Source organism: Carlito syrichta, unplaced genomic scaffold (genome assembly GCF_000164805.1).
Source record: "Carlito syrichta isolate Samal-C Ts95f unplaced genomic scaffold, Tarsius_syrichta-2.0.1 Scaffold302599, whole genome shotgun sequence".
Taxonomy (NCBI): domain Eukaryota; kingdom Metazoa; phylum Chordata; class Mammalia; order Primates; family Tarsiidae; genus Carlito; species Carlito syrichta.
Genome location: NW_007246695.1, coordinates 221,393 through 248,046, shown reverse-complemented (window position 1 = coordinate 248,046; position 26,654 = coordinate 221,393). Strand labels below are relative to the sequence as shown.

The 26,654-nt window shown below is 34.9% G+C and overlaps 1 protein-coding gene across 1 annotated transcript in view; it reads left to right on the top strand.

The window, feature by feature from the left end:
* Positions 1 to 26,654, top strand: part of PLXDC2 (plexin domain containing 2) — a 137,217-nt gene that overhangs the window by 45,631 nt on the left and 64,932 nt on the right. Inside the window, exon 7 of the mRNA XM_021711807.1 lies at positions 26,369 to 26,429. Within this exon, the coding sequence (XP_021567482.1) occupies positions 26,369 to 26,429 (61 nt within the window). The remainder of the gene's footprint in view (positions 1 to 26,368; positions 26,430 to 26,654) is intronic.

Genomic DNA, 26,654 nt, shown 5'->3' with positions numbered 1-26,654 from the left:
CTGGGGACTCCCAAAGTAGAGAGAGAGGGAGATGGGCAAGGGTTAAAAAACTGCCTGTTGGGTACCATGCTCACCACTGAGATGATGGGCTCAGTAGAAGCCTTAACCTCGCCCTCACACAATATACCTATGTAACAATTCTGCACATGTACCCTTTGAACCTAAAATAAAATTAAATTAAAAATGCGATACAAATGTTAAAAAGCAAATAGTTCAACCGAGACAACCTTTCCCAATCACCAATCTTATGCTTCTGAATAAGAGTGCCAGGAAGACATGAATATGCCTCTCTCCTTTGATTTTGTTCCTGTGTGCCCCTTTAAGTGGGCACATTTGTAGCACTGAGGGACTCTAGTGCTTAAAGAAATACTGGGTATTTTTTATACCATATGGTTCTAAAAGCCAACAGCTTACTGAAGGTCAGCCAAAGACCTCACAGTCCATGCTGACACTGGAGGAAAAAGTAGGCTTATTAAAAGACAAGGTGCCAGGCTCCTGAGGAATGTACTACTGAGGGAATTCCAAGCATATTTTGACTCTGTATCATTCTTACCTATTTATTCTCCTCAGAGTCTAACAGACAAGCAAGGAGCTACTCTCCTGTCATCCTTTGGTGGTATGTAAAGCATTCTGTTGGTCTAATTTAACTACAAGGCTTAATTCAGTCCAAGATTTTAAGAGAATCGGGATGCCACAATTGTTGAATGACAAGCCAGATACCACTGGAGTACATGGCCAAGAGTAAAATTTGCAAATTAAAATAAATCAGTACTGTAGTTAGAGTCACTATAATTGTTCCTGTTCAAAGCTACCTTTTATATCCTGTAGACAAAACATAGTCTATAACACTTTTGACATTGTGGCCTAAGTTCAAATTTGAAACTTATAGACTATAGATTTTCACAATTCTTTAAAACAAGGAAACTCGTTGACTTTGGTGATTAGGTGGGAAATGCATACTTCATAATCAAATAGAAACCATTTAGGAAATCCAGAAGCCTTGATCCAAAATTAATTACAACCTCGGGCTTATTTTAAAGGATTGGTTAGGGTAAGGTTCTGTTTGCAAAGGCACCTAATTTCAGGTGAACATTTACAACTCTACGAGTTTAAGAGTTTCACAAAATTTTATTGATCCAGGTTCCAACATGCTGACTTGCTTTTAAGTTGATATCACCTCTATTTGCTTATCAGATTTCTGATTAGTATATTTTGATGGCCCAAAATGTTACTATTTTCATTATGTAAATTGAATGCCAGGCTTAAAATATAAAATGTGACTATTTATAACCCTAACAAAATCAATTTTTTTGTCTTTGATAGGAAGTATGTCCTTGAATTCTCATATCCAACAAAGTTATTTAATAAAAAAAAATAAGTGGGATGCTTTATTTCCATGCTGCCTAGTCATCCCAGACACAAAGAGAGAGAATTGCTGTCATATCTGTCATATCTGATTGAGGGAATTAGAGAGAAATAAGGCTTTCATAGTCAGCAACAGTGGAGAAATTGCCCGTAGGTCTGCCACCGAGTGACCACATTAGCCCAAGACTAAACAAAATGAGATTCTCTTTAGTGTATTATTTATTAAGTGTATTGAGCTTTCTGTGGCAGGGATTATTTAGGTGTTTAGCTATCCTATGTTTAGGAGCAATCCCAAATTGAGGAAGTATTCCTGAGTTATTGAAAAGAATAAAAAATCCCAAGATTGCCACTGGAAAGGAGACCATGTGTTATGGTCTGAGGTGAATTCAACTGATATGTCTGAATGATGCACAGCCAATAATAAGCAAATTAATCCCGGACAAAGCAATAAAAGGTATTTACACTATATTTTGAAATGTAAAATACCTTTGTCACCTAGATATATCTGACTCTTATATTTCTTAAATCTGAATAGACCCAATTTCAGTAGTTCTTAAATTTTTCTCTAGTTTTTTTTTTCTTTGATTATTATTTTAATTGACACATAATAATTGTACATCTTATGGGGTACAGTGTGATAGTTTGATACATGTATACAATGTGTAATGATAAAATCAGGGTAATTAACATATCTGTCGCCTCTAACATTTATCATTTCTTTGTGTTGAGAACATTTAAAATTTGCTCTTCCAGCTATTTGAAAATGTACAATTAATTGTTGTTAATTATAGTCACCCTGTAGTGCTATAGAACACCAAAACTTATTCCTCCTATCTAGTTGTACTTTTGTTTACATTAATCAACTTTTGGCTATCCCCCTTCCGCAATCATTCTCTGACTCTAGTAACTCTACTTGTATGAAATCATCTTTTTTAGCTTCTACATATGAGTGAGAACATGCAGTATTTATCTTTCTATGCCTAGCTTATTTTATTTAACATAATATTAATATTAATAGAGTTAAGAATTGCCATGGGATTTTGTGAAGATGCACGTTTCTCTAAAGCTCACCAACGATTTATATTAAGTAGGTCCAAAGTGGATCCCACAGATTCAACTCTTTAATAAACCTGTTTAGAGAATCCTGAGGGGATCTGGGAAGAACAAGATGTGTACAGTTATCTCGTATATCTGAGCTAAGAGTCCTGTGATCCTGCGATGACTTTGCCAAAAGTGTGTGGAAAAACTTGTTCTTATTTTGAAACTGATAAATATTATATAAAATGCTATACATAAAGATATTTGTTGTTGAAATATATTGAGTTAATGGAATAGAACTTGATAAAAGAAAGCAAGAAGCTTCTAGAAAAACATAGTATATATAATAAATGCATCTGAAAACTTTAGAATGTCCTTAGCTAGCTAACATTGTTGGAACATCTTTTCATTTCTAAGGTTTTGTTGGATTATTGCCATCAAGGTGGTAATTCTGTGTTCTAAAGATATTAAGATCCTTCTAGAAATACCACAAATCAAGATGCTTGTTTTTAACTTGCAATACGTATAAGAAGTGGATGGCATTTTGAGTTTATTTTGGTACAAGACCCTTTGTAATCAGTCATTTCAAATTTTAGTAAAGAATCTGAGCATTTCTATTAAATATCTTGTCCTAAAGTGAAACATAAACAAAATTGTATTTTAAGAACACAAAGTTAAAGTTTTTTCCTCCTTTTAAGCCTTCCAAATCTACTTTAACAAAAGTGCTTGTCACTTTTGTGTGAATTAATTATAACAATATAGTGAGGTATGATGCTATTTTATCCATTCCCAGAAAGCGTTCTGAAGTATATTCTGATATAGAGAAGATTTTTGAAAAGATACATGGGTACTTATATCAGGGTTTCCTTTGGGAAAACGGCCATGAATTGGAAATGGGCACAAAGAGAGAATGCATCCTAATCCCTTTTGCAAGATTTGAATTTTTAACACATGCACATATTGTCTATGATCAAACAATCAACAAAGAAACAACATTTTTAAAGAAAGAGTGTGTGTGTGTGTGTGTGTGTGTGTGTGTGTGTGTGTGTGTGTGTGTGTAAAGGCATATTAGGACAAATTGGGTACTCATCAGAAAAATTCAAATGCTAATTTTTCAGAAGCAGAAAATGATCAGTGCTGAATGTATAAGCTTTATCTCGTTCCTCTAGAAAGACAGTATTTTATTTACTAAATATTAGATTACATGCAAGTCGGTTTTTTTTCTTTCATAAAATGGTATGTAAAATGGATTATGTATGTTTATATCTGCCTGTCTGTCTGTCTGTCTTTCTGTCTACCTACCTACCTACCTATTATTCATTGATTTTGTATTTTAGTCCCTGTCTTCTTTTAGTCTTTAGGCCATCTGCCAGTCTTCAATGAGGGATGTGGATAAAGAATAGACACCAGTTGTCTTTTTTCCAAACTCTAAAGAAATGGGTGCTTGAGCCAAGTCTCCTGGTAATGAAGTCCCACCTGAAATATCAAGGCATTCTTTTAAGTTGTCTTTGATTTTCCAGTCAGTAAATGCTGTGTTTGCTTTCCATCTGATCACCACTTGGCAAACTAGAGACAAAATCTGTAAAATTACTTAGCATCACATATGTTTATAACTGCTTTTTCAAGATGATCCAAGTGGTTTTAAAGTTGTGTTGGTGTGTTAACCAACTGTGGTGGCTGCATTTAATATGGCTACAGTTTCGAAAGCTAGACTTCAACAGATTCATTCTAACAAACCTATATCTAAAATGCATCTAAAAATGGAGGATTTTATTACTAAATTATAGAGTCCATTCCTTTAACATGCTTGCACTAATAAAATGAATTCCCTTGGAAATAATTAAAAGTTAATTGCTCAAGAATGAAATTACAGTTGTTCACTTTAAAAGCAGTAGGTGATAAATTATTATAGAAAAAAATATGATCCTTAGAGGGCAACAAAATAACAATTTAAAAACAAAAAAACAAAATTCACAGTTGGCGTCTGTTAAAAAAATTGAGTGTTGAATATTGAGAGAAACTTAGATTAATAGTTTTCTATTGAAAAGGCTGATACTATTGTAAATGAGAACATTTACTAAAAGTAGTTTGCAAATTAATTATTTGTTTTACTGGTAATATAATGTTAGAATATAGAAAGACATTTAAAATATAACGTTCATATTCAAGTCAGTTCTTTCAATATTTATATAAGAAACTTGTACAAATATTATTAGGATAGTTTATAATTTTTCACCTTCTTTAAAATCTATCCCCCAAAGTTAAATTATGACTATTCTATATATCTTAACAGGAATATATTACTTAAGATTTTTATGACATTTTCTAAATGGTAAAGACTTTATTTTCTGCCCAGTCCTGAGTCAGAGATACAGTCTTACTCATTAAAAAGGCTTGCTTAGAGTTTTTAAGGAAATTATGTGCCAGGAATTCTGTCATTCATGGAAAAGTGCAAGAAATCCAGATATGTCTTTTTATAGACTTCTAAGGCAATCTGACCAAGCTTTTATATGAGACAGCACCCCCAAAGAAGAGGATTTATTCATAAAAAATTGTGTATTTTTTTCTTACATGTTTAAACTTCAGTCAACTTCAAAGTAATCTATATTTGATGCAATACAATGACCAAGACACTTTTTCCACTGCTCAAAACAGTTTTTGAACTCATCACCTTGGATGCCTTTTTAGTGCTTCTGCCATTTTTAGTTTTACCTCTTCAATATAAGCAAAATGTTTCCCTTTGAGGATTTTTTTCATGCAGGGGAACAAAGTCACTGAAGGCAAGACTGAGTGAATATAGAGCGTGGGTCACTGGGTTCGTGCTGTTTTTGATTAAAAATTGCTGAACACGCAGTGTGGTGTGAGCAGGTGTGTCATCATGGTGGAAAAACCAGTCACATGTTTGCCAGAACTTGGCATGTTTCTTCCATAAATCGTGCTGCAACTTTCCCAAAACTTCCAGATAAAAACTTTGGTCGACTGTATGATACAGAGGAATAATTCTGAGTGTACCACAAGGGGCCCACCCTCAAAAATATAATTATGTTTTTGGGGGGTCCCCCCTCATACATTATTAGGGAAAACAAAAAAGAAGGTAATTCAGGCTAAAAATAAGATGTATTGGTTGACCAAAGATTGACATTCAAATTTTCCTTTTCTGGGATATAGAAAGCAATTGTCAGATTCTTGATTAATGAGACTCATTTTGTTTCTCCTTCCTGGAAAGCCACTTTTTCTTTCACCTCAACTCTTGAACTTTTTCTTTAATATCAATTTATAGTCAAGGGAGAGTTGTTCTTTCCATGAATCATGACTTTGCTTGCAACCATTTCTAATGATAGTTTCTCCTAAAAGTACATCGATTTTATATTCTTAAAATAATATCTTGCCGGGCTTGGTGGCTTAGCCTGTAATCCCAGCGCTTTGGGAGGCCAAGGTGAGTGGATTGTCTGAGCCCGCGGGTTCGAGACCCGCCCGGGCAACTTGGCAAGGCCTTGTCTCTACAATAAATCAAAAACTAGTGGGGCGTGGTAGCATGCGCCTGTAGTTCCAGCTACTTGGAAGGCAGAGGCGGAAGGATCGACGGAGCCCAGCAGGTCAGGGCTGCAGTGGCCAGGAGCGGTCACTGCACTCCAGTCTGAGTGACAGAGTGAGACTCCAACTCAAATAATAATAATAATAATAATAATCTTATGACTATCAGAGAAGACATCTGTATTACCCAGAGTTCATCGGCCCTTCCTCTGTACTCTGCTGACACGTATATTTATTTTATCATTGTCCAGATTTCCTACTGGGTGTTAAATCACAAGAGATTTGAAGAAAAGGACACGGGGGTTGTTTTAAGGGCAGGAATGCCTTCTACATGAAGATGTTTATAAAATGTATATAACCTATCATTTTTTTTTTGTATTTGATGTGTGCCCGGCATCCCATGAAAACCTTTACTGCCCCTAAAGTCTATTATTCTTTTATCCCATTCAGACTCTGCAATCACATAAAGAGTTAAGTGTTAGGATCCTCATCTTATAATTAAATACATGAGAATTAGCAAAGTTGAAAAGCTTACCCAAGGTCACAAAACTAGAAATTGGTGGAGTCAATTTTTTATTGTTTTTTAGAGACAGAATCTCTCTGTGTGTCACCTAGGCTGGAGTGCATTGATGTGATAATGGTTCATCGCAACCTCAAACTTCTGAGCTCAAGAGATCCTCCTCCCTCAGCCTCCTGAATACCTGGGACTGTAGGCATCCCACCATACCCAACTAATTGAAAAAAATTGTAGAGATGGGGTTTTGCTATGTTGTTAAGGCTAGTTTTGAACTCCTGACTTCAAGTGACCCTTCTGCCTTGGCCTCCCAAAGTGCTGAGATTGCAGGCATGAACTACTACACCTGCCTGAAGTCAGGATTTAATATATATATATTTTTTTGTAGGCTGAATGAACAGTTGGAGAGATTTTTAAAAAACGCTGGCACATGTAGCCTTACCAAGTATGTGCGCAGACTAGATAAGCAATTCCAAGCAGTAGATGTCCATTAGAAAAGAGGAAGCCTTCTTCCTGGCCTACTAGAAAGATTTTATTAGCTTATTTATGCTAACTTTCATTCAAAACTTATTTCAATGGCTTGTTATGAAAGACAAATATAAAATTGCCTTTGGATATACTTGAGGTTATGTTCTTGCATAGTGTATAATTGACAAGATAGAGATCTTATAAAATTGTCAACCATGGATTGGGCAAAGTTTAAAAATAGCACATAAAGAGTTGTCGTGGAAAAAAAATTGTGAATAATTAATTAAAATGGCATGTAGTAAAAATGGTGTATAAGAAATGTGTTATTTTGTGTGGGAGAATTACTTCCAGGTCACTTTATTCTGCAATATTTTCTACTTGTTGGTCAGAAGATGAAGCATAAATTTACCCGTGCATCACCCTCATAGACCAAGGCACATGGTCTATAAAAAGAAAGAATAACCTTTGATGCTACAGTTTAGAAGAATGAGCTGAAAATCTTCAGACATTTACAATTTGAGTATGCAAGCATAAATGTAGATTATCTAAAATAAAGTGAGCCGGGCTCGGTGGCTCAGCCTGTAATCCTGCGCCTTTGGGAGGCTGAGGTGAGTGGATGGCCTGAGCTCGTGGGTTCGAGATCCGCCTGGGCAGAGAGACCTCATCTCTACAATAAATCAAAAAATCAGCCGGGCGTGGTAGCGCGTGCCTGTAATTCCAGCTACTCGGAAGGCTGAGGCGGAAGGATCGCCGGAGCCCAGCAGGTCGAGGCTGCGGTGGCCGGGAGCGGCCACTGCACTCCAGTCTGGGCGACCGAGTGAGACTCCAACTCAACAACAACAACAACAAAAAAAATAAAATAAAATAATAAAGTGAACAAGAATGTGTACATGGTAGGTGAGTACACAAGAAAACTTAACTAAAAATGCTTTGAAATTGAACGCAGAATCTGTAAAGAAGCCAGTGTTGTCTGTGAAGTGTGAGAATCAGATTCATGCCCTTAACACCATGTGCCTCAGCCTTCTTGAACCAGTATCCCATTCAGTCTCTGCCGTCCTTCCCTCTCGAACGTGGCATGGTTTGTTCCACAAATTATAGGGTCCCTCTACCTGTCACCATTCTGGTATTCTGATTGTCCTCCACTCTCCGGTACTGAATATGTTTTCACTGCATTTGGTATTGCAGTGAAGGCAGAACTAGATACAGTTTCTAGATTAGTGCAATTATTCTCCATAATGGAATTTCTGTGACTGAGACCATATGGCTCACAAGCCTAGAATATTTACTATCTGTCCCTTTACAGGAGAGGATTGCCAGATAAATGAAGGATATGTCACAAATGTGTTGATTAATTTAGAAACAAGTAAAATATGTATTCACAATAAATTAGTTGGAAGAAAACATTGACTGTGAATTTAAGGGGGTTCATGAAGTTAACATTGATACTGGAGTAAATAAACACCTTTTTTTTTTTTTTTTTGAGTTGGAGTCTTATTCAGTCACCTAGGCTAGAGTGCAGTGGCACGCTTATGGACTCCCCAGCATCGACCTGCTGGGCTCCGGGGATCCTTCCACCTCAGCCTTCCAAGTAACTGTAACTACTACCATGCCCAGCTAATTTATTTTATTTATTTATTGTAGAGATGAGGTTCTGCCAAATTACCCAAGCTCTTCTCCAACCCACTGACTCAGGCAATCCCTTCACCTCGGCCTTCCAAAGTGCTGGGATTACAGGCTTGAGCCACCATACCCCGCCCTAATTTTTGATATATTATAGAGACGAGGTCTCACCAAGTTGCCCAGGCTGATCTCAAACCCCTGGATTCAGCCAATCCACTTGCCTCGGTCTCCCAAAGTGCTGGAGTTACAGACTTGAGCCAGTCACTGGTCAATAAACACTTTTAATGAGTATTTCTTAAAGGAAGCAGCAGGCAGAGACTGAAAGACCGAGTCAAACTGATACTATAGCATTTGCAAGTGAATAATAATAAGGATCTTGAAGATGCTGAATTGATGTCTATTGTGAGAGGAAGGAGCATGGAGGTTCAGGTCTATGCATGCATTCTATACATGCTTATATAGCTTTTGCTATATTTTTCTACTAAGGTTAAAGGTGTGTGCTCTGAAATACTAAGTCAGTTTCATTAAAAGCAAATCTTAAGAAAAACTACATACCCAAGAATGCTTCTGTTAACATAAAGTGACATTAACTGTATTTTATGAAGCAGAAAATTGCTTCACACCCAAATTCTTAAAATTCTTTTTTTTTTTTTTGCTGTCTTTAATAAGACATAGAACATTGATACACATGAGCTGCACAACACTCTAATGGAATTAGCATTTAGTAATTTGATATTTTATATGCCTGACAAATCTGATGTTGAAAAAGCAAGGAAATATGGAAGAACACTGTTTTATGACCAGAATCGTGCCTTAAAATGGAATAGATTCACCAATGCTTTCTTGGCAAGCTACATAAGGACCCAAGCCTGCTGCAGTTTTAGAAACTGACTCTTCCTAGTGGGCTTACAAATTTATACTAAAAAGAGCATAACAAAAATGTAAAAAAAAACAACAAAAAACCAAAGCATTCTTTATACTAAAATCACTGTTAAAATTATGCATCTCATTTTTTAAGCATTGATATGGACTTAGACTTCAAGAGACAAATTGAGCTCAGCCACATATATATATCTAGTGTATATAAATGACGTATGTGTGTCAATACTGAGTTTAGAAGATAAAACTGAATTTATCAGTAACACTAGATATGAATACAGACACATAATGTTCTTTGATAAAAATAAATTGATGAAATGGAGCAATGGCTATTTCCAAGTTTGAGTGATTAATGGAAACTAATACAGACTACTGCATAGGTGCAAAAAGGTACTCTAATTTAACCTGGAGCTTAGAAAAGTTACCTCACAAAAAATTTAGTTTTAGAAAGATACAGAAATCCATTATTAATAAATCACTGAAGCAAATGTCTTTTAAGAAATGGAGTTCTGCTTGGTCATTATAGAATTCACTCATTTACTATTATCTGACATTATATTGCCTCGCCTTGTGTCTTCTAGAGACATACAGAGCGAAAAAGTTACTTTTCTTCTTGTAGAGTCCTATGAATATTATGTTATCATATGTTAAATGAGTTCATAGTTCTCATCTGAAAGATTTAATTGCATTGTAAAATATAATGATAAAAAGCCTAGAATAATTAACGAGATGAGGGGCACAAATGATTTCACAAAATGGTTCTCAATTTTTTTTTTCCTCAGGCAGCAGAAATGGTTTTGAAAAATGAAACAACAAATATCAGATAAGGTCAGATTGCCTTGGGTGTAGTTTGTGGTCAGGGCTTCAGCCAAGTCCTTTCCTCTCCTCCTCATCTACTATAGCAGTCACTGAAGGTCTCTGCAAAACTGAACCTCGGAGCTTAAAAATCAGTGATTTATGTGTGTTTCCCTAGTTAAAAAATACCAACCTTCTAATCCACCTAGTCATTCTTTCTGCAAATAACTTCCAAGGAGTCAAATCAGTTGTGATTAAGGATGACTTGTCTCTTAAACAACGAGAGAGAGGAGAGAGAGGGAGAAGGAAAGAGAGAGATTAATTTGTCTTGGACAGTATCTCGGTTACTCTTCTTGAAGAGATGGCAGTGGTAGTGGTCCTTATTGTTCTTTTCTAAATGTTTATGGTTCAAACCAGAGTAGAGTTTATACTGTGGTTCTCTGAAAAACTGGAAATATTGTCTTTATTAGTTTCTCTGTAAATCTCAACATTCCAAATAAAATTCTGGGGCTTATTTATACTAAAATAATAAATTAGGTTCAAGACTTTTCTTTGACAGACAATTGCCTCAACTAAAAGAATTTCTAGTTCCTCACCACAGTCCAACTTCACTGTCTTGGCAGAAGAGTGGTGAGTTGATTCATGCAGAGTTGATATTCTAAGGAAGACAGACAGCTTGGAAAGACCAGGAGCCATTCATTAAACTGAGTGCCATCGAATACAAATTTATTGGTGGCAAGATAGCATTTTACAGAGGCACAGGACACCTAAACACCCAAGAATTTACATTCCTTTTTCTGAGCCACCAACAAAGTAAAAGTTAACAGCTCTTTTCTCTTCCCTTTTATGCATTTGAAGGGGCTATGCAAGTATAATGTTTGGTATGAAGTCAAGAATTTTTGAGTAAGCATGTCAAAAATGGAATCCTGAAACTTCCAAGTAGTTGTATTTGTTTCCAAATGTTAGCTTAAATGGTTCATTGCCTGGAGGAAGAATTGGTTTTTCCTTTCTTTCCCTGAAGACTCAACTCTCACTCCAGTTCTACCAAGATAGCAAAGTTAGATGCTGGCAAACCAATTTTAGATTCTGAAAGTGTTCACTCATCAAAAAGAGAGAATTTTTCCTCTCTGTTTTATAACGCTGACTTTTGTGGCTAAAGAGGCTGAGTTCCTGGATCAGTACTTGAAGGACATTACATACATTGTGTAAATTTGAAAGATCAGACTGCAGTTCCTTTTTTTTTTTTTAATAAACACTTTTTGACCTGTGTTAGTTGTTCCTACTATGTTAAATATCACAAGAGTTCTTCTTCTACCTTATCTCATTTAATCCTCACCCAAACCCAGCAAAGATTGACTCTACAGTCTCCATCTTACAGAAACTGAATTTCCATTAACAACTTGCCATAGGTCCCACCTCGTCATCTCCAATATTAACTTACCATGGGTCACCAGAGATGGAAGAACCAAATGCTGGCCCCAGTTTTATGCATGCAATTCTAAAGTTTATTCTCTTTCTACTAAATAATACGGTGTTAAGTTTTCGCAATGGTCAAATGGAATAATTTTGAGAAATAGTGCCAAGTTGAGGTGAGGATTGTATGACTAACAGTTATTGAACTCAGTTCATGTCAACTATTTCATGCTCAAACTGTGTCAATAACCTGCACTCCCTTTCTTTTCTTTATAGCCATATTTCACAAGGCAATTTTGTTTTTGTTGTTTTTGGAAGTACCCCAGTAAATGTTGAAAATTATTAATCAACTCAATAGTTATTAATTCTATTAGAGGCTGCACTGCTCTAAGTATCTGAACTTGGAAAGGGAGTCAGGTGTGGTGCAATCAGACCCTCCTTCCTAATGTGATAGTGTGCTGTGCTCCTATAGTCTTCAGGATATGCTAATTTGCTGGCCTAGACACAGGACTCCAGAAGTTACACATTTAGTTAAGAGGAAAAATGCAATATTTTTAAATGGAATACTCACTTTATAAATCATATTTGCTCAATGCTCAAAAAGATTCATTTTAGCCGGGCTCAGCCTGTAATCCCACACCTGAAGCTGAGGTGAGTGGATTGCCTGAGCCTGCGGGTTTGAGACCCGCCTGGGCAGTGAGACCTCATCTCTACAATAAATCAAAAAATCAGCCAGGCGTGGTAGCACGTGCCTGTAATTCCAGTTACTTGGAAGGCTGAGGCGGAAGGATTGCTGGAGCCCAGCAGGTCGAGGCTGCGGTGGCCGGGAGCGGCCACTGCACTCCAGTCTGGGCGACAGAGTGAGACTCCAACTCAAAAAAAAAAAAAAGGATAGAATGGGATAGGGGACTTCAATACAACAGAAGGCAAGCAACTAAAGTATGTTAGAAATTAAAAAGAAATGATTTGGAAAACACTTGTAGAAAAGCAAGGGAAGATATCCATGAAAACATTGTCTTTGTTGTTTGTGTGTCAGTTTCATCTAAGCTCCAGCAAATACCTTCCTCTGGAAATCCTAGAGCCCAATGTTTCTTGAGCTGACTATACTGACAGACTCTTCTTTGACCAGCAATGTCTGGTTTCATTTGTTAGAATATAAATCTGAATGTTTTGAAAAAAGGAATGCCTGCAACCTTTAACTGTTCAGTAACCACCATTTCTGCCTACTCAAAACATTTACTCATTTAACTCTGAACATTTAACGCTAAGATACCCTTCGGGTCCCCAACTGCCAGTAGGAACCCAGCCTGTTCGGAACAGGGTCTGTTAGGAACCAGGCCACACAGTAGGAGGTGAGGGGCAGTTAAGTGAGCTTCATCTGTATTTACAGCTGCTCCCCATAGCTCACATTACCGCCTGAGCTCTTCCCTCTGTCAGATCAGCAGCAGCGTTAGATTCTCATAGGAGTGCAAACTCTATTGTGAACCACACATGCACGGGATCTAGGTTGCCCGCTCCTTATGAGAATCTATTGCCTGATGATCTGAGGTGGAGCTCAGGCATTGATGCTAGCACTGGGGAGTGTCTGCAAATACAGATTAACATTAGCAGTGAGGTTTGACTGTGCATTCACACCCCCACCTCTCTGCATTTGTGGAAAAATTGTCTTTCACAAAATCGGTCCCTGATGCCAAAAAGGTTGGAAACTGCTGCTTTGGGTTATAGTTGACTTTAGATTAGTGAAATCATTCACTTTTTAACTTTCCAACATCCCAAAAAATATTTTGTATCTTTAATGGGTTTTTTAATGGGCCTGATATGTTCAATAGTTCTTCTGTATTCTCAAGTGATTGCCCTGTTTGTTGCCACATAATTCAGCTATGAGTTGATTTATCATTTTGCTTTGCATCCATATAACAAAGACACAAGTCAGGAAGCTATAAATAATTTGACTATTGTCCCAAAACCTCACTTGGGTTCTGAGTTTTCTTCAAACCGATACAGTACAATGTTGATTAGAAGTAATAAATGACCATTTTGCCATGTTTCTAATCTCCAAAGGAAAGCATTAACAGTAGATTATTCATGAGTATTCTGTACTATTTATGATTATAGAATTTTAAAGCCTCAATGTTTAAAAATTCAATCCATTGAGAGTTAAAGTAAATAAAACATAGTCAAATAAATCTATTTCATAAATACGAATGTAGTTTAATTTAAAGAAATCTATTAATGCAATCAGTAGCACTGGTTCTGAAGATCATTTGGTCACCTTGATAGATAAAAAATATTTTATAAAATTCAACCATTTTTACTAAATGAAAAAGTTAGGCTGAGATAAAAAGTGATAAAAAGATACTTATTAAATGTAATAGTATGTATGATTTCACAGCATTAAAATTATACTGAGAACACGGAAGCCCCAGAAACATTACTATTAATAAGGAAGAAGGTAAGAATGTAATAACCATTATTATGTAACATAATTCTAGATAATGCATAGAGAAAAGAACATAAATAACAGATGTGACTATTGGAAAGAAGAAACAAAAGTTATTATTTGTAAATAGTGGGACCAGTTACTACACAGAAATCAATAGCTTTATATATTGGAAGTAACCATTTTGAAAATACAGTGATAAAAGCTTTAGCAATAGCAAAAATAGATAGTTACTAACAAACTTAATAACATGTAGAATTTATGTAATAAAAAGAATAAATGTTTAATAAGGGACTTAGACTAACACTTGAGTAAACATTTTGATGGATGGAAAGCTAGAATGTAGTAAGATATCAATTATTTCCATATTGATTTTGTTAAATTCACAATAGAATTATAATTTGGAGTGTTAGAATGTGATTATAAAAATCATAGAGAAGAATAAATGAGTGAGACTACTGGAGGAAGTAATTAAAAATAAACCCAGTGATGGAAAACTTAAACTGCCAGGTATTATTCAATAGATGATTCTGGGAATCTTAATCATCTATATTTTTTAAAAATATGTATTTTCCCCAAGAAAGACCATATCTTGGGCCATAAAACAAATATTAACAAATACAAAAGAATTGTAATTATGCAAAGTATGTTTACTGACCATAACGGATTGAAACTAAAATTCACTAAGAGACAAGTCAATGAAACCAAAAGCTGATTCTCTGAAAAGATTAATAAAATTGATAAGTTTCTAGCAAGATAGAGAGAGGAAAAGACAGAGAAGGCATACATGACCAATATCACTAATGAAATATGGGAGGACACCACCACAGAACCCATGAACATTAAAAGAAATACTATGGAGCCGGGCTCGGTGGCTCAGTCTGTAGTCCCACATCTTGGGAGGCTGAGGTGAGTGGATTGCCTGAGCCCGCGGGTTCGAGACCCGCCTGGGCAGCGAGACCTCATCTCTACAATAAATCAAAAAATCAATCGGGCATGGTTGCGCATGCCTGTAATTCCGGCTACTTGGAAGGCTGAGGCGGAAGGATCGCCAGAGGTCGAGGCTGCGGTGGCCGGGAGCGGCCACTGCACTCCAGTCTAGGCGACAGAGTGAGACTCCAACTCAAAAAAAAAAAAAAAAAAAAAAAAGAAAAAGAAATACTATGGAAATACTATGAATAATTCTATTCTAGGTACATAATCTAGATAAAACTGACCGGTCCTCAAAAACTACACATTACCAAAACTCACCCAAGCTGAAATAGATAACCAGAATAGTCCTATAACTATTAAAGAAATTGAATTTGTAGGTTTTTTTAAAAAAAGCTTTCTACAAAAGAAATCTCCAAACCCAATTCTACAAGTTCTCTTCTAGAAAACAAAAGACAAGAAAAAACTTCCCAACTCATTTTGGAACCAGCATTACCCAGATACCAAAGCCCAACAAAGACAGTACAGAAAAAGAAACTATCAATACATTTCACGAACATAGATGCAAAAGTTCTCAACAAAATATTAGCAAATCAAACTTAAATGTAAGTTTAAATGTATTAAAAACTTACTACAAAGCCACAGTAACAAAGACAATGTAGTATTGGCAGAAAGTTATCTATATGAATCACTGGAACAAATTGAGAGTCAAAAAATAATTCCTTACACTTATGGTTAACTGATTTTCAACAAAGGTGCCAAGACAGTTCAATAGAGGAAGGATAGTCTTTTCAACAAATGGTGCTGGAATCAAAATGTGATATATCCATACCAATTGTGGCATCTACATACAATAGTATGTTATTTAGCCATAAAAAAGAATGAAGCATTCATGCATGTTGCACCATGGGTGAACCCTGAAAACAGTATGATAAATAAAAGAAGCCAGTCACAAAAAGCCACCTATTATATTATTCCATTTCAATGAAATGTCCACAATAGACAAATCCATAACAATAGAAAATTAATCACTGGTTTCCAGGTGTTGGGGAAAAGATTAGCAGAGAATGACTGCTAATGAGTACAGATTTCTTTTTTAGAGTGATGAAAATGTTCTGAAATTAATAGTAGTGATGACTGTACAAGTGTAAGAATATACTAAAAACCACTGAATTGTAGGGTGAACCATATGGTATGGGCATTACATCTCAAATAAATAAACTGATACCTTACTACAAAAAATGTATTTTCAAATTTGGTGCTTTCTTCCTACCATATACCAAAATAAATGAAAAGCATTTAGAGAAATAAACTAAAGAATGAAATTAATGAACTAGCTAGGAGAATCTGGCAATTATTTAATGCCAAAATAAAAGAAAGCTTTCAAACAAAAAGCAATAAAAGAAACCCAAAAAGAAGAGGTTGAAAATGTCACTACCTAAAAAGACAAACTATTGTTATGTGATATATCTATACCGGGGTTGCCAAAAGAATGTATACACATTTTAAGAGATGTTCACCATAATCAGAAGTGTCTGGAAGCTGATAGTAACCACTATGAACACCTCTTGTAATTGCAGAAGTCAAATGTGACTTATATTCATCTTTTGTTATTGTTATATACTAAGTATTACAATTTTAATACAGTTTTTTCCTTTCTTAAAAATGTGGGTTTTTTTTGGCCACCCTCTGTGTATGTATATATATATATATATATATATGTATATATATATATATATATATATATGTATGTGTGTGTGTATAAAAATTTAGAACTAAAAAGCAAATTATAAGTTGATCTCAGTGTCTCATGCCAGTAATCTCAGCACTTTGGAAAGCTGAGGCAGAGACTTACTTGAGCCCAGGAATTTGAGATCAGCCTAAGCAACATAACAAGGCTACATCTCTACAAAAAATAAAAAAAAATTAGCCAGGCATAGTGGAATGTGCCTGTAGTCCCAGATACTCAGGAGGCTGAGGAAGAGGAATCACCTGAGCCCAGGATGAGGAGACTGCAGTGAGCTGTGATCATGCCACTACACTCCAGTCTGGGCAACAAAGTGAGACCCCCCCAATTCAAAAGAAAATTTTAAAAAGAGCAAATTACAGACAGACGACATATTAACAGATATTTAATGCTCTTATTTTACAGAAATCATAAAGAAGGGAAAAACCCAATAAAATAAAATGGGGAAATAAATGAGTATATAATTCAAAAATATAGAAATACAAATAGTTAATAAGCATTTTAAAAAATTCAACCTTACTAGTAATGGAAGAAATGCTAATTAAAGCATGATCTGTCATTTTAATATAATATCAAAATAATTATTTATATGTATTTTATAAGGATTAAAATGACATGGGAATTCTTATATGTTGGTTGACTATTTTCTATAAATCCATTTAATAAATGTTAACACTGTCATTAAAAATTACCTCTCAGCAAAAAAAGCAAAAATAAGCAAATTGGAATTGCTTAAACCAAAATCCTTCTACAGAGCAAGACAATCAATCAACAAGGTAAAAAGACAACCTACAAAATGGGAGAAAATTTTTCCAACTGTTCATCTGACAGATTAATATCCAGAATATACTAGGAGCTCAAATATCTCAATAGAAAATAAACAAACATTCCAATTAAAAAATGCGCAAATGACCCAGACAGTTCTCAAAAGCAGACATAAAAATACCCAAGAAATATATTTCTTAAAAAGCTCAACGTTACTAATCATCAAGGTAATGCAAGTCAAAATTTTCTAGCAACGAGATAACATTTCACCTCAGTTATTAACAAAAAGACAAAAAATATATTCTGATGGGGATGTGAGAAAAGGGATCTCTTATACACTATTGTTGGCAATGTAAACTAGTTTAGCTACTATAGATAACACTATGCACGTTCCTCAGAAAACTACAAATAGAGCAAGCAATGCTCCATGATCATTGATCTAGCAATTCCAGTACTAAGCATCTATCCAAAGGAAAGAAAATCAGTGTATTGAAGAGATAACTGCATATACAGATATACTGCACTTGCAGTAGAAAAGATATGAAATTAATCTAGGTGTACAACTACAGATGAAAGGATAAAGAAAAGGTGGTATATACATACAACGGAATACTATTCAGCCACAACAAAATAATGAGATCCTTTCATTTGTGGCAGCATAGATGGAACTGAAGGTCATTATGTTAAGTTTCGGAAATAAGACTGGAACAGGAAGTTTAATGGCGCATGCTCTCACTCTCATATGGAGACTAAAAAAAGAAAAAAATTGATTTTATAAAAGTAAAAAATAGAACAGAGGATACTGGAGGCTGGGAAAAATAGGGGAAACCAGAGATACGGAAAGATTTGTTAAAGGATACAAAATTACAGCTAGAAAGATGTTCTAGTGTTCTATGAATCTGTGGGATGACTGTAGTTAACAATTATATATTACATAGTTTTTAATAGCTAGAAGGAAGATATTGAATGTTCCCAACACAAAGAAATGATAAATGTGTGAAATAATGAATGTGCTAGTCACTGATCAGTATCCATTATAAGTATCAAAACATGACTGTGCACCCCCATGAATACACACAATTATTATGTATCAGTTTAAAAAAAATTCCTCTCAAAGGATATTTAAGGACATGGGAAAATGCCCAGACCATAATGTTAACCTGGGAAAATCACGCTATTGTATGTTTCCAGTTTGATTAATATGTGGATATAAGTAAATATACGTTTAAAAAAATACTATGGTGAAAACAAAACTAACAATATCTTAGCATTGGGATGCCCCTACTTTAATTTGTTTTTAAGATTTTTATAAATTTATATTAAGATGGTTATTTTTAAATCCAGTCCACTCTATTTAAAGTATAAATATATTTTAAATTTTAAGCTTTATTGGAGAGTATTTTTCAAATTGAGGTTTATAATTCAGGTGGGTCATGGTGTCATGGTGTCAATTACCCAGTATGTTGCAACCAGCATTTTTAAAAATTAAATAGAAAATTTATCTGTGGTACATATGACTCTTTAGAAAAAAGAACAAGAAAAAAAGTAAACATTGTAACAAGAATTTAGCTTCCATACGTGCACAACATATATAGGTAAATGCCTAAACACTTGATGTTAGATATAATCTTACTATAGTTTGTTTCTAAAAAGGTTGAAGGACTCTATATTGGAGTAATTTATTTTTTATAAAATTGAAGATTTCTGAAATCTACTTTATATTGCGAATGCATTCACATTCATCTGATGCAGGTGAAACAGCACAAAACAGAAAGTCACTGAGGAATTCAGATTTAATTATTTTTACCATTGCAGGTTTTTTTTTAATTAACACGTACAATATTCAAGCAAGGAGCTTACACTTGTGAACATATAGAAGCTAGGATGCTCTGTAAAGAAGAATTGTTTAAGTCAATACACAGTTAAACTTGTATCATTTAAAATTGCCTTAGCATGTTTCAATATGTACTAGCAGCAAAATACAAGTAGTATCAAGAGATTTTTATTCAAAGAAAACATATTCTACCTTCTTGCATATTATAATAATGTAAAATTTTATAATTTGTCCTACAGTACTGTCTCTGCAATAGGTTACTGGTAGATTCATCTGTCATTCCTATAGCTGTATGTAATGGGTGATTCAGGCATGACAATTCTGAAAAAAATTAAACTCAAGGTAGTTGCTTTTAGGAGAAATATATTTAGAAGTAAAATTGTTTATCTCATGCCTGAAGCCAATTAGGAACAAATATGTCACATAAGGGCATTCTTTACTATTTTTTAATTGAAAATTAAATAAAGAAATAATATTGAATACAGCCAACATTTTAAATTTTAGGGCTAGTTTTCTGATTACATTTTTATCAGTATTTCAAAGGAAAATGATTTTAGCACATCTTATAGTTCCATTACCTATTTTATCTTATAATGAAATATATTATTAGTTATAATCACTTCTATCATCCCATCTAAAATACTTCTTCTTTTCAAAGCATCGTTCCATTTCTTTGATACTGATGGATCGTATTTTACACATTTACATTATGTGACAAGAAAATTTACTAAATGTACAATCGTTTTTTCCAATAAGATAAGCACATCCTGATAAATAAAACCTGAGGCTGCAGGGATCATGTAAGTCATCAGATACTTAAGTAAGTTATTTGTCCTAAAAACTTTAGAATTTTACAAGTATTTATTTGTACATAATAGTCTAGAACAAAGTTCAGGAAACTACAGTAAGTGGGTCAAAAACATGACCCACTTCCTGGTTTTGTAAATCAAATTTTATTGGAATACATCTACACCCATCAGTTTACACATTTGTCTGTGTCTGTTTTCAAGCTACAATGATGATTAGTTGGGGCAGAAACAATGTAGCCTGAAAATCCCAAAATATATACTATCTGGTCCTTTACAGAAAATGTTTGCTAACCCTGATCTAGAAACTAATTTCCAATGGGATCTTAAGATTCTGTGAAGTTTCTTTCCTAAATTCTCTTTGTAGATGAAACATGTTCCATTGCTCGTAAGACATCCACTTCATTTTTAATCTTTATGTATGACTTATGTATATATTTTAATGTTTATTTTCTTTATCTGAATATATCACCCTTCCAAAGTAAGTCTATTTCTTTCTAAAAAACTGACTTCAGTTATAGATATGAGGATATTTATGCTTTTATCTCTTGATTTGATGAATGCTGCAAGCTAAGAAAATATTGTTTGTTTTCTAGACTTCCTTATTTAATGGGTTTCACTTAACGTGTTACCTGGGAGCTTTGAAATCAACACACCATTGAAACTGAATGGGGATTATTACAATTAATTTTAAGAACTGTATAGTTCTCTACCAATTTGTTTTGAAATTAGGTAGTGGTGAAAAGATGATCACTTGGACATAAGAACATTTGAAACTTATTATAGTCAGGAGTTTAGATTTTGTCAAAATTATTTTTTTGAGAAATATTTTAAAAATCACATAATCCCGTCTGCTTGTAAATATTGAATAGAAGTTTGACTCATATGTGAGAGCAACTTAGATTTTCTCTCATAATATTCTATGATACTAATTCCCAAATGTGTTGATAAAGGATATTATATTATGACACATTTCATATTAATATGCTACATAGAATTGATTCCTAAACATTTTCTAAATCCTGTCTTTGAAGTGAAAATTTCATCTATTCATTTTTCTACAGTTGTCAACTTTGATATCTAGGTGTTAAAAACAGCTAACATTTATTGAACCTTTACTATGTACCAGAGAAACACTTTACTTTTAATCCTTGCATAGGGCCACGCACACACCTCATTTTACAGATGAGGAAACAGGTTTAGAAAGGGAAAGTAACCTAAGGGTAAAAAAAGTTAGGTGGAATAGGTTTTTTGAGATCTAGCATGATGTTTACAGTTAATAACATATTGCATGTTTAAAATGCTGACAGAGTCAATTTCCAATGCTCTCACTACAAAAAAATAATCAATATCTGAGGTGATGGATATGTTACTTAGCTTGATTTAATCATTCCATATTGCATACCTATGTCATAACACCACATTGCAACCCATAAATATATGCAGTTAGAATTTGTCAGCATGCAATAAAATTACTTCTAAGTAAATAAAAGGACCTTATTTGAGATCACATACCTATTTTATTCTAACTCAAGCAGTTGGACTTCAGAACCTCACTTTTTAATCGTGTTCTCCCTGAAGTCTTGTAAACTAAGCTGGAAAGCAACCCACTGTGGTGGAATAACAGACACTTGCACTTGGTATTGGGAAGGGGATGACTCTGAGGAAGGGTTACTGACTGCTAGGTGGAAAGAAACAAAGTTGTTTCTTGAAAAAATTGAGTTTGAATTGAACAGGGCTTAATAATTGGACATTCTGGCCATATTTAATAGTATGTTCAAAGGCAGAGTCGCAAAAGAGCATAGCACCTTCAGGGAAGGGCAAGCAATTTGCTATTCTTGGAGCAAAAGAAGCATGAGCATGAGCAGGAGAATGAAATGAGCTGGAGGAGTGGGTTAGAGGCCTGCTCATATTCTACAGGAAGTCAGTGGTTTTCAAGTTTCTGCGTGGTAAGAGTCCTTTTAGGGTGTTTGTTTACAATAGATATTGCTGGCTCTCAATTGCCAGAGAATCTTACTCAGTGAGACCTACGAATTTGCATTTTGACAGGCTTCTTAGGTGATTTCAATGTAAGAAAACCTCTTTATGAGTCACTTTTAAAGAATATTTTAAAATCACATAGTTAATGTCATTTCATTATTTTTTTAAGAAAGCAACGCAGCAGCTCAGTGGAGACAGGAAGGTGTTCTCCAGAGCAATTCCTAGTTTATTTAGAATTCTAGATAATATGAAGGTAGCTTTATAAAAATTATTTATACAACATACACTCTTTTTAAAATAATTTTGCAAGTCATTTAGATGGCTGGGCTATTAAAAAATGCTAATAAAACAGGGTTCGGTTTTATTCATTTCTTAAGACTTTGTAAGCTACAAAAAGTGTGAACTTATCAAATCATATCTTACTTGTTTTGCCATTCTCAGTCCTTTCCACTCTAGCCCTTAGTAAATTTCAAATAATAGAAAATTGATCATGAATAAATAAATAAATGAATTAGTTAATTGATTTATATTTTCAGTAGAACCAAATTTTACACAACATAATTGGGGGATTATTGAATAAATCAAGTGAACTGTAGTGTTTCTGCACTTTTCCCTGGGATTAATTTAACAATTTAAAAGACTAATTATTCTAAGATAAAATTTCAGTTGACATGCAAATTTAAGATGTTTTTACTGTTGTAAAATAAAGTAAAAGTTATTATATCCCACTAACTCTGGATACATCTGGAATAAAGTGAAAAACAAACTGCCTTTTCAAAATTATTTGTTCCATTGAATTACTTATGGTCAGATGGCACCCAAAAATATTTTTTTTATAGAAAATTGGATATATCTCCGTCTTCCAAAAGAGAGTGTCAGTACATTTTTCGGTGTTTAAACAAATTTGAAAGGAAAAAATAAGAAGGAACAGTCATCTAACTCATCTGGAATTAAATAGATATCACACATCAGAAGCTCATTGGATAACCAGAGACAGTCTTGACCAACTGGGGATTCTCAAACTTAGGATGCCAAATCACACACTGATGTTTTTTCCACGCTTAAACTTGTTCAACACAGATGGTAGGCATAAAATAGCTGAACTTCAATGGATCATGTCCAGAGAGAGTGATAGATATGGTCTTTTTTGTTGAGAGGAGAGTTGTTTTCACATTCCACTTGAATTAAATTATGCTTGTTCATGCCATGGTACATAATCCCTGGCAAGAATTCTTAGAAAAAGCCATCATGTGGACTCATAACAAAACAAGAAAAAACCCAAAAGGTTGCAGAGTAACATTGTAAGCACAGTAAGAAAATATAAGACAGAAGTTGAACAGCATCCGTATATTTGGAAATATATATAAATATCAATTTAGATTTGCATATTAATATAAATTGTTATATATCATATATAGATATATGGGTACATATTAAAATTCAAGGACAATGCATATCCTTGATTTGAATAGATTGGCAAAAATATTTTGAATCTCTCATGAGATAAAGTGATCAATTTAAGACCCTCACTTTACAATTTTCACAGCTAAGTTTGGTAAGACATAAACACATGAGATTTTATATAAAGGAAAAAAATATAAAGTAAGATGTGATTACAGTATTCAAAAGGGATACATTCTAAGTCTCTCAGTGGCTACCTGAAACCCAGTATAGTACCAAACCCTATATACACTATTTTTTTCCTATGCATACATACATACATACATACCTATGATAAACTTTAACTTATAAATTAGGAACCATAAGAGATTAACAACAATAACTAGACACATATACACGATGGGATATTACACAGCCATAAAGAAAAACAAGATGATGGACTTCGCAGCAACTCAGATGGGTTTAGAACTATAATACTTAGTGATTTATCACAGAGACAGAGATCTGAGTACTACATGTACCCACTCTTAAGCAGACCTCAAACATTTATCATAATATTATAAGAAATGGATTGGTTCCAGCTACTTGGAAGGCTGAGGCGGAAGGATCGCCAGAGCCCAGCAGGTCGAGGCTGTGGTGGCCGGGTGCGGCCACTGCACTCCAGTCTGGGCGATAGACTGAGACTCCAACTCAAAAAAAATAAAAAAGAAAGAAATAGATTGGCAGTAATGGGACACTACCAGGGGAGGGAGGGGGCACTTAACATCAATAAGGGTACCCGAGCGTTTTTACCTGCACAATGACCACTTATGTACCTAACCCTGAATTGTACCTCACATCTTTAAAATAAAATAATACTTAAATTTAAAAAATAACTAATGATAAGACATAGCAATTATAACAGTATATTGTAATAAAAGTTATATGAATATGACTTCTCTTTCTCTCTCAAAATATATTATTCTGTTGTACTCACCTATTTTCAGATGGCATTTGACCCTGGATAACTGAACGGAAAAAGGGGGGCCACTGTAATGAAACTTTATCAGATTGTGCTTTGGGTAGTAATTTCTGGATTTTGAAAAATGATTGGCTATATGAGAATAGTAAGGGAAGATGGAAAATACTCCAGGCAAGGAAGAGAGTATGAGTGAACAAAATCTTATTAACCTGGTGCTTGCTAAATGGACCTTTCGGACATTACCTAGTCATAGTATTGCCGGGCGTTCCCAAGAACCCACTTAGAATCAATGATTCACTGGAAGGACTCAGAAAAGCTGTTACAATCAAGGCTACCACAGGAAAAGGGAATTACAACTGCAAATATGAGTCACATGTTGAGGGAGACCCCCTAAAAAACCCGGAATTCATATATACAAAATTGTGTATTTATTCTTACATGTTTAAATTTCAGTCACCTACCAAGTCTCTCCGTTTAATGCAATATAGCTACTGAGGTGGTTTTTCCACTGCTCAAAAGTTTGTGAACTTGTCAATTTTGATGCCTTTTAGTACTTCTGCTGTTTTTGGTTTTACCTCTTCTACATTGGCAAAATGATTCCCTTTGAGGAATTTTTTCATCCAGGGAAGCAAAAAACGTTGTTCAGGGCAAAACTGGGTGAATAGGGAGGGTGAGACATGAAAGCCATGCTGTTTTTGGTCAAAAACTGTTGAAACCCTCAGCTCAGTGTGGGCAGGTGTGCTTGTAAATCACCCGTCATGAAATGGGCAAACACTTTGTAAGAATTCCAAGAAAAAATTTACTGAAACTGGGAACACATCTCTCACAACAATGCTAGATGGTACACTGGTGCCAATGGGTTCCTAGATCATTTACCTAGCAAGGGAAGCCTGTATTATAAGGAGTCTACCCTCCAAAAGATAATTCCAGTTTTTTGGATGGGATTTCTCCCAGTAGAATTTCAGAAGATATCAGGTACAACTTTCAGTTGTCCTCTGCCAGAAGAATTATACCAATAGCACTTAATTATCCGAGCAACAATGTATGACAACACACAGCATGTATTGTTAACCAGGGAAGCTCACCCAAGTCTTGGCATTCAGGGTTTTTATGGATGTTCTGTCACATAGGGATGAAACATTCCTGTGACTAACCTTATCTCCAAGTCTTTACCTCCCCCCAGACACCAAACTGATACATCAGAACCCAGGGTACCAGATGAATAAAATCAGATTTCACAAGAAATTGACTTGTCAGCATAAATTATCTGCACAATACACGACCAAGATACACACTTTTACTAGGTAGGATATTCCAGGGGTGTGCGGGCAATCTCTCAGGAGCCAGTCAAGGGCCAGTTTTTCCTTGGAATGCACAGGGTTTGAGACCCCCCCGAAACTGTTTAAACACTTTACTGCACAGTAGAGAAAGAGTTAGTGTAATGGTGGGTCTTAAACAAATAAATGAATAAATCTGAAATCTTGAAAAATGATGCCTGCAAAATTTTTGTCTGTGTTCATATGTTTTATTGATGAGAAAAAAATATGGGAAAAAGGAAAATCGACTTCATGGAATAATGATGGGTTTCGCCATCGTGCAGGAATCTAGGTGTTCTCTTCAGTGTAACCTGCCTTAGCAGAATGATTTATTGTCATGTGTAATCTAATAGTGTGAAAACCTAGAAAGTGAGTGATAACTTAGTAACACTCTAGATGTGTCATTTTTTCTTCATTTACCAGTTCTATAGAAGAATGCTTATGTTGTGCTAAACTGGAAATGTAAGAATTAACTACTCACCAATCTTTTCCTTTAAATTTCTGTCCCCCATTCTGCACTCTATACTTTCTTTTCTGAACTGTCATATGGTCGTCTTTGAAGATGTTCCAGTGGATTTGATCGCCATCGGCAGGACTGGGTGGACAGTGGATGCCCTGAAGAGGTATGACAGAATTCCTGGAATTGAACTGTCTTATATATAGTCACTACAACTTCATGAAAATGGTGTCTAATCTTACAAAAAATAGCCAGGAGTTATTGAACTCCTAATATGTGTCAGACATTGGCTTTACTTTTGTATGTATTACCTCAATTTATTCTCATATCCATTCTATGAGGCAGGCACTGTTATTACCCTCAGAAGAGAAGAAAAAGAGGTGAGGGGAGA